This window comes from Canis lupus, chromosome 2 (genome assembly GCF_048164855.1).
Source record: "Canis lupus baileyi chromosome 2, mCanLup2.hap1, whole genome shotgun sequence".
In the NCBI taxonomy this organism is placed as follows: Eukaryota; Metazoa; Chordata; class Mammalia; order Carnivora; family Canidae; genus Canis; species Canis lupus.
Genome location: NC_132839.1, coordinates 54,678,041 through 54,686,433, shown reverse-complemented (window position 1 = coordinate 54,686,433; position 8,393 = coordinate 54,678,041). Strand labels below are relative to the sequence as shown.

Below are 8,393 nucleotides of genomic sequence, written 5' to 3'. Positions count from 1 at the left end.
CTCCAGGATTACGCCCTGTGCCAAAGGCAGGCGCCAAACCGCTGAGCCACCCAGGGATTCCCTTTACTGAGCTTTTTCTACCACCTCCCCATTAGATCGAATCTCAGCTGCTGAGAGGTGGAAACTGCCCTGAGCAGATTAGTGACACATAAACCCTCCAAGGCATAGGGACTTAAGGGCTTTGTTTGTAGTTTGCTAGTCCTAAGCTTGGCCCCAAGGTTGCCAGGAGGTCCCCATTCCACCCACAGCCACTTATCTCCAGTTTTGGCATTGCTGTATCAAATGCTGCTCCCTCCACCAGACCCTGCACCTATGCCCCAAAGTGCAGCTCACCCCATGTGTTGTGACGTCAATATCTTTCCTCATGTCATGAAATAGGACTGCCTAGGGATAGGGCATCACAGAGTCCTAGGACTCCAGCCCAGTGGAACACAGGCTGGGTGAATCCCTTTACCCCTTTCCAGCTTGAGCTGGATTTAAGGGGGTGCAGTCTCCCCAGACACTGCAGTGTTCATAAGTCAGGATCTGAGACAGGATAAAGCAGGAATAGAGGTGCCTTGGTGGCTCAGTGGGTTAAAACTCCCACTCCTGGTTTCAGATCAGGTCATGATCTCGAGTTGGGAGATGGAGCTGTGTGTGTGTGTGGGGTCTGTGCTCAGTGGGGAGTCTGCTTGAAGATTCTTTCCCTCTGCCCCTTCTCCGACTCACTCGAGCACTCTCTCAAGTAAATAAAAATCTTTTTTTTTTAAGATTTAATTTATTCATATGGGGGGGGGGGGCAGAGACACAGGCAGAGGGAGAAGCAGGCTCCATGCAAGGAGCCTGATGTGGGACTTGATCCCGGTTCCCCAGGATCACACCGTGGACTGCAGGCGGCACTAAACCACTGCGCCACCGGGGCTGCCCTCAAGTAAATAAAAACCTTAAAATAAATAAATAAATAAAGCAGTAACAGGTCAACCTGGAGGAAGCTTAGGTCTTGTTGGCTGAGGCTGGAAAAGTAAAAGGCTGGGCTTTCTGCCATTCTGGACTGGTTGATTCTCCGACTATTTCCTCACTCAACCAATATTAAAACCTATGTTGGGAGCTGAAACTACAGCAGTGAACACAAAACTGGGGCAAGATGTGTAGCAACAAAACAGTAGTTATCTATGACACACTGTGGTGATAGAAATGTGAAGGGACTTGTTTTAGACTGGGTGATTAGGGAAAGCTTAAGAAAGTAACATTTGATCTGAGACTTGAATGACATGAAACCAGCCATGTGAAAATCTGGAGAGAAAGAACCAGCAGGTTGCAAAACCTTAGATTGGCATTTGCAAGATTGGAAAAAAAGATTTAAGCTTGGTGAGCAATAGGATGGTAGGGGATAAAGTAAATGGAAAACATATCAAAGATTTTTTTAACAACACCTTTTAATTTTCTATAGTCCACTGGGGAAAGGGCATAGTCAAATGATTTGCAGGAGTTAAAAATTGGTCAAAATACCATTTTCCACCTCTTAAAACCACTAAAAGGTTCTAATGGAAAATTACCATATTTTTTAAACCATGAAAATATTGGGGCATCCAAGTGGCTCAGCGGTTGAGCATCTGCCTTTGGCTCAGGTCGTGATCCCAGGGACCTGGGATAGAGTCCCACATCAGGCTCCCCACAAGGAGCCTGCTTCTCCCTCTGCCTATCTCTAATATTTTTTTAATTTAAAAATTATAAAAATATTGTCATAACAGTGACAGAGTATTGAGAACAGGGCCTTCTCTGCCTACTACTGTTACCAGCACCTGATTTTCTTAACTTTGACTGGCATGTGACAGGGCTTTGCCATTTATACTAAACAAATGCCCAAGTTAACAGCAATCAATGATATTGCAATAGCTATTAAGGACATTTGAAATAGCAATGAGATTCATGAACAGAATTACAGGTTTGGAAAATCAATTATTTTCATTAAATATCCTGCATATATTGAAATTTTCAGTAATTAGTTTTTGCCAGGGACTTGTAAAAATGAGGCATGACTGAAAACTGTCATTGGACTCTTCTGTTGCTTGCATATCTCATTCTATTTGTCTATTGATGATCACTTTCTGGTTATAATAAAGTATCTCGGGATCCCTGGGTGGCGCAACGGTTTGGCGCCTGCCTTTGGCCCAGGGCGCGATCCTGGAGACCCGGGATCGAATCCCACATCGGGCTCCCAGTGCATGGAGCCTGCTTCTCCCTCTGCCTGAGTCTCTGCCTCTCTCTCTCTCTCTCTCTCTGTGACTATCATAAATAAATAAAAAATTAAAAAAAAAATAATAAAGTATCTCTAAAAGAATTAGTAAATTAAGAGGCCTATTATCTGTTCTTGCCCACATCACAGCTCCCTTGCAAAAATGTGACTTTATTTTTTTTAAAAATCTGACAACTTTAAAGCAAGATGCTACTCAAGCTTTTGAAACTTGCTAGAGATTATGTTGAGGGCCCTAAATCCTTTGCCTGCTTGGATTTTTTTTGGGGGGGTCAACCCCCCATACTCCCATCTTTTAAGATTTTATTTGACAGAGAGCGAGAGAGCACAAGCAATGGGAGCAGCAGAGGGAGAGGGAGAAGCAGGCTCCCCACTAAGTAGGGAGCCCAGCATGGGGCTTGATTCCAGGACCTTGGGATCATGACCTGAGCCAAAGGCAGACACTTAACCAACTAAGCCACCCAGGCGCCCCTCCAATCTCTTTCAAAGCCTCAGCAACTGGAAGAAGGAAAGAAGAGCTGCTTTAGACCAGGTGATCAGAGAAGGCCTAATGTCCCAATTTTTAGTTGTCAAAATCTATTACTAAGCAGGGTAAACTCACAGAGCCCTTGGTTGGGAACTCCTCTGGCCCCATCTCTTTGTCCCAGTGGTTAAGGATAAGGGACCCTTTGCTTCTTGCCCTCCCTCACACTCCAGGTTCACAGATAAACCCTCCCACCCCAGAGAGCACCAATCAACACAAACTGCTACATTTTACTTTATTTTTACACATAAACAATCGACTAAGCAGATCCAGAATTACTAGTGTTCATTAATCCAGAAATAAATGAAGTCAGAAGGCAAACTTTTCATTTTTTCCCCAAACATATATTGCAAGTATCACAGAAAGTCCTAACAACACATGCAACATGGGCTGGTTTCAACATACAGTTTCAACATACAGAGAGCCCAAGCAAGGGTGAATACTAAGGATCCATGTGAGTCAGACCATGAGCAGTGCTCCAGAACACTAGAATCTACCCAGCAGGTCTAGAATCTACCCAGCAGGTCATAAGCCCTGCCCTACCATACACATTTGCCCTGTGCACTGCCCTCTGTCAGATTCCAATCTGAGCAGCTCTTTTCTCCCACATTCCAGGCTCATTTCCTCCTATCCCAAAGTGGATATTCCACACACAGAAGTCCAGGCAGCTCCAAATATATTCTCCCAAAGGTATTTCACTTGGCATCTCCACAAGCCAAGCTCCAGCTCAAATTCTGTACAAGAAGTTCCCATTGCTATCGAAGAACTCTCGCCCCCTTTGGACTACTTTGCTGCTGAAGTTCTGGTTATCCAGCTCTTGAGTCTTCAAATCTTCCAGCTTGTCACTTGGCAATCCATAACCATCAGTCCCTCTTTTGCCCACACCATCACTGGTAGAGTACTTCTGCGGCTCTCGCTGATGACTTAGGGCTGCAGGAACAGCCACGGAGCGCTCCTCCTCCAGGGTCTGGATTCCTTTATTCCCTCCCTTCTGCCTTCTTGGTGTATTTTTACTGTGAGTGTTTGATTCTATCACTGTCAAAGCTCTGCTGTGACCCCAGCCTTTGAATGAAGATTCATCCCTTGGCATCAACAAAGAGCCTGATCTAGAGTGGCTTGCAGATAGCGACTTCAAGGTATCCTCAGACCCGGGGAGCTGCTGCAGTGAATGGGAAAACCCAGCTTTCTTAAGGACTTTTTGATCCTGCTTCAGTTTCTGCTCCAATGTGGGTACAAACTTGCTTTTTAAAACCCTTCGGATCACATCAGTGCTGACACCAAAGCCTTCAGCTAACCTAGGAACTGACCAGGACTCTGCAAATTCTTTATGTAAATACCTATGAGAAAAAGGAGCAGGTTTTCAAGTTGTGAAGTAGTCTATCAATGAGTTAATTGCCAATACTAGTGATATTTATGTGAAAAGGAGGCCTCAGAAATCTTGTGCCATTAAATGGCTGTGTTCCATTCCTATGTGCCAAAAGCAACCCAATCACTCTTAAAAGTCACTTTATTTACATCAACTAAACTCTTCCCACTGCACACCAGGCCCCAGGTAGATCCTTCCTTTTCTTTTTTTTTAAGATCGTTTTATTTATTCATTCATGATAAGACACACACAGAGAGAGAAAAGTGGAGACACAGCAGAGGGAGAAGCAGGCTCCAAAGGCAGGCACTGAACCACTGAGCCATCCAGGGATCTCCCTGTCCTTCCTTTCTTTTTTTTTTTTTTTATATTTGATTCTTTTTTTTTTATGATAGTCACAGAGAGAGAGAGAGAGAGAGAGGCAGAGACATAGGCAGAGGGAGAAGCAGGCTCCATGCACTGGGAGCCCGACGTGGGACTCGATCCCGGGTCTCCAGGATCGCGCCCTGGGCCAAAGGCAGGCGCTAAACCGCTGTGCCACCCAGGGATCCCTGTCCTTCCTTTCAAAGAACATGCAACCTGGTGGTGGAGACAGATACATTAACGTCTGTAACACCACTGTGGTGAGTCTTAGCAGAGGATGCTATCAGAGCACCCGGGGGAAAAAAGGATATCACAGGATATCCTCAGGAAAAGGATATCACAACACCTGCTGCGTGGCTTGGGAATTGCTTCAAAAGTCCACCTACAGCTAGTCTGAAACGATGAAGAGTACTAAGCCAGCAGAGGGGAGAAGAGCAAGAAGAGATCAGAGGTATTGATGGTAGTGCAGCACATCAAATGCAAAGCAGCACATCATCATTACTGGCAATAGCTCAACTTGTCTAACAGTGAAGACAGGAACAAGATCATGTTATGCTTACAAGTCTGGAGTTTATCTCAAAACAATAGTGAACCAAGGAAGGACTTTTTTTTTAAAGTGGGTCTATTAAAAAATAGAAGAATTGCAATTTGGGACACGAAAGTTATGACAAACCAAGGTCCAGGAAGATTTTAAACAGTGGAATGCCACAAGCAGCTTTTCATTTTGAAGCTCAATCCAAGGGTAGTTTTCAGTGGCAAGACTAAAGATGGAAAGATCGGTCAGGAGGCTGTCTTGGTTATGGAGGCAGTCTGAACTGTGGCAGTTGCAATGAAAGGAGATAAAAAGTACTGAGAACTATTTTATTTTATTTTATTTTATTTATTTTATTATTTTATTTTATTTTATTGAGAACTGTTTTAGAAGTAGAACTTGGTAAGGACTAAATACTGGAGATAGAAGTAAACGGAGATTTGGGATTTCAGTTTGAGTGACTGGTGGGACTATTCACAGAGTGTATATAGGAACAAAATGAAGTCAACAGGGAACGGTGATAGATTTTCTTCTGTTAAACGGAGTTTTCCTATTTTATTATGCTGAGTTTGAAAAACACGTGTGACATCCAAACGGAGATGATCTAGTGCATAGTTGAATATATATAAGTCAGAAGGCAAACATGGGCTAGAGATGACAGATTTGGAGTCATAAGTGAAGAGCAAGGGTGGTTGAACCCACCGGAGTGAAATATGCGGAGATAAAATGACCAACGACACAACTCTAAAAAACGGGCAATAGTGTTTAAGATATAGAAGGAAGGGGAGCCCAGGAAGGAAGGTGAGAAAAGGCAGCCCTAGAATACGAGTGAATAGTACCCTGGGTCAAAGGAGAAGAGAATTTCAGGAAAGCAGACTACAAGATCAAATGCTGCAGAAATATTAGAGAGGCCAGAGACAAGAGTGCCAGGAATGCCTAGCAGTGAGGAAGTCACTGGTAAGATTTGAGGTCAGTAGTCTCGTTGTTGTGACAAAACAAATGAGAAAGACAAGCAGCCAGGAAGAGCCAGCTGGGAACAAGACGGAGAACTTTAAGTTGCTAGCTGTAGGTCTCAGATGATTAGGTACAACGACCTAGTGTAGAGGATCAGTTCTAGACAAGTAAAGAGCCACCGCTCACCCTAGTTTGTAAATAAGAGTATAACATTGAGAATGGGAAATAAAGAGGAAGACCAAGAAGGTTTCAAGGGCTCTTAACTAGCAGTTTTTTTCTTTGAAGTAAAAGGATATTTATTACACAGAAAGGGAAGTGACCAGTAGGAAGATTTGGAAAAGCTGTTTCTCAAGAAGGGAAAGGATGACACGAGAGATGCTACAGGCTCACAAAATCTCACTACAGAATCTCCTTTCTTCTATGTGTCAACTTCAAAGTCATTCTGTTGGGAATGGAAAAGGACACATAACTTCTGGAAGGTTTCTTAGCAATAGTGATCAAAATGCAAATCCATTTGCCCCCAGCAACTCTACTTCTGGGAATGTCCACAATACTTCTGGGAATGTACACAACAAATACACCCGGCAGATATGTGGAATGATGTGTAGTTATTCACTGGAGAACCATTTGTGACAGCAAGTGAGTGCAAACAACCGAAATACTCATCACGAAAGACTAGTTAACTAAATTATGATTTACTGCGGTGCCTGGCAGGCTTAGTCAATAGAGCATGCAACTCTTGATCTCGGGGTTGTGAGTTCAAGTCCTGCGTTGGGTGTTGAGCCCCACATTGGGCAGAGATTATTTTTTAAAAAAGGTATGATTTCTCAAAAAAAGAGCTTTCTGTTCTGAAGTGAAAAGATCTGTGAAATTTGGGAAAAGGGACTGGCTCAGTCAGTAGAGCACACCCACTCTTGATCTCAGGGTTGTGAGTTCAAGCCTTGTTTTGGGTTACAGATTATTTGAAAATAAAATCTTAAAAAAAAGACAAAGAAATACGTGAAAAAAAATGTAAAAGAGTATTTACAGCATCCTCTTTCTGATTAAGGAGATGAAAATAAAAATATATATTCCTACTCGCTTATACTTGCCTACAGAGACTGGTTGGGATTAAAACTTTTCAATGTGTGGGATGCCTGGGTGGCTCAGTGATTGATTGTCGGCCTCTGGCTCAGGGCATGATTTTGGGGTCCTGGGATGGTCTTGCATCAGGCTCCTGGGCAGGGAGCCTGCTTCTCCCTCTGCCTAGGTCTCTGCTTCTGTGTGTCCTGAATAAATAAAATCTTTAAAAAAATTTTGTTTCAATGTTACACATTACAGGGTTCTAATTTTGAACCATATGTAATGTACTGTCTATTCAAAACAACAAACATAAAACTGTAAAGGGCCACTTTAAGATTTTTAAGATATGAATTTTCTCTTCAGAAAAACGTACATAACCATGGAAGCCCTCATCCCTGACCTCAGCTTAAGAACCTCACGGTCTACGATATTGGGGTTAAATGATGTGATGTCTTGCAGCTTACTATTTTAAAATGTCAGCAAAAACGAAGCGACTGTGTCATTTGAAAATCTATTAAATGTAGATGATGCGCTTACGGAAATTCATTATACTGTTCCACTTTTCATTTAGAAACCTTCAATGATAAAAATCTAGGACCCAATCTCCGCCCCTTCTCATCACAGCAGATCCAAACTACCCTGAGTCTTACCGGATCTGCTCCATCGCTTCCCACGTCAGGGTCCTGGGCGGGGCCCCAGGCGCCTCCATCTGCCTCCGAATTTTCTGGAACCGGGCGGCCTTTTTCTGTCGTTTCAAGGTGCTGGGGGAGAGAACCAACGGCAGAAGCCATGCTTGGGGGCAAAACGAGCTGCTGCAGAGCCTCGGACTAAATCAAAAGGAGCCCAGCCCTCTTCTCTTTGTTCGCAGGGGCCGCCGAGCCACGTGTGTTGGCTGACACCCGCTCCGTACACTCCCCAGAATCTAAACCCTAACACAGCCCGTGAGAAGGCCAAACTTCCTAAACAGGTGATGAAATACGTCCCTAGCGAAGAAACCTGTGGTCCCTAGGCAGCCGCACAGCTGCCTCCGCGCCCTCTCACAACGGGTGAGAAACAAGGGCTGCGGCGGCGCGACGCCCGGCTCCGAGGGGGCGCCGCGGCCTGGAGCGCCGGGGCGCGAAGCCCTTCCTCATGCTGAGGGTCCGGGAAGGAGCTGGTACCTCTCCACCTCCTGCAGCTCCCGCTCCTCCGGCTCCCAGTCGGAATCAGGATCCGGCTCGCGGCCTAGAGCGCCGGGGTCCGCCACCCCCCGAGTCGCGAACCCACACCGAGCGACGGCAGCACGGACGCGCGCGCCCAGCAAGAGGCTCAGGGCGACCGCCATGTTGACAACCGCCGCCCGACCGCCCGCAACCGCAGCACC

General features: G+C 45.0%; 1 protein-coding gene across 1 annotated transcript; it reads right to left on the bottom strand.

The window, feature by feature from the left end:
- Window positions 1–2,974: 2,974 nt before the first annotated feature.
- On the bottom strand, window positions 2,975–8,393 carry NGRN (neugrin, neurite outgrowth associated). Its single transcript, XM_072800130.1, has 3 exons — window positions 8,191–8,393; window positions 7,681–7,791; window positions 2,975–4,093 (listed from the first exon to the last, which is right to left on the bottom strand). Exons 1-3 carry the CDS (start codon window positions 8,352–8,354, stop codon window positions 3,484–3,486), a joined length of 885 nt encoding a protein of 294 aa, XP_072656231.1. The 5' UTR covers window positions 8,355–8,393; the 3' UTR covers window positions 2,975–3,483.

Bases quoted from the DNA above. Each gene is read 5' to 3' on its own strand.
- NGRN (XM_072800130.1), bottom strand. From the start codon at position 8,354: ATGGCGGTCGCCCTGAGCCTCTTGCTGGGCGCGCGCGTCCGTGCTGCC. The intron at 7,792-8,190 runs GTACCAGCTCCT...TCTCTCCCCCAG, and splicing joins GAGCTGCAGGAGGTGGAGAG to CACCTTGAAACGACAGAAAA. The intron at 4,094-7,680 runs GTAAGACTCAGG...TTTTTCTCATAG, and splicing joins GAAGCGATGGAGCAGATCCG to GTATTTACATAAAGAATTTG.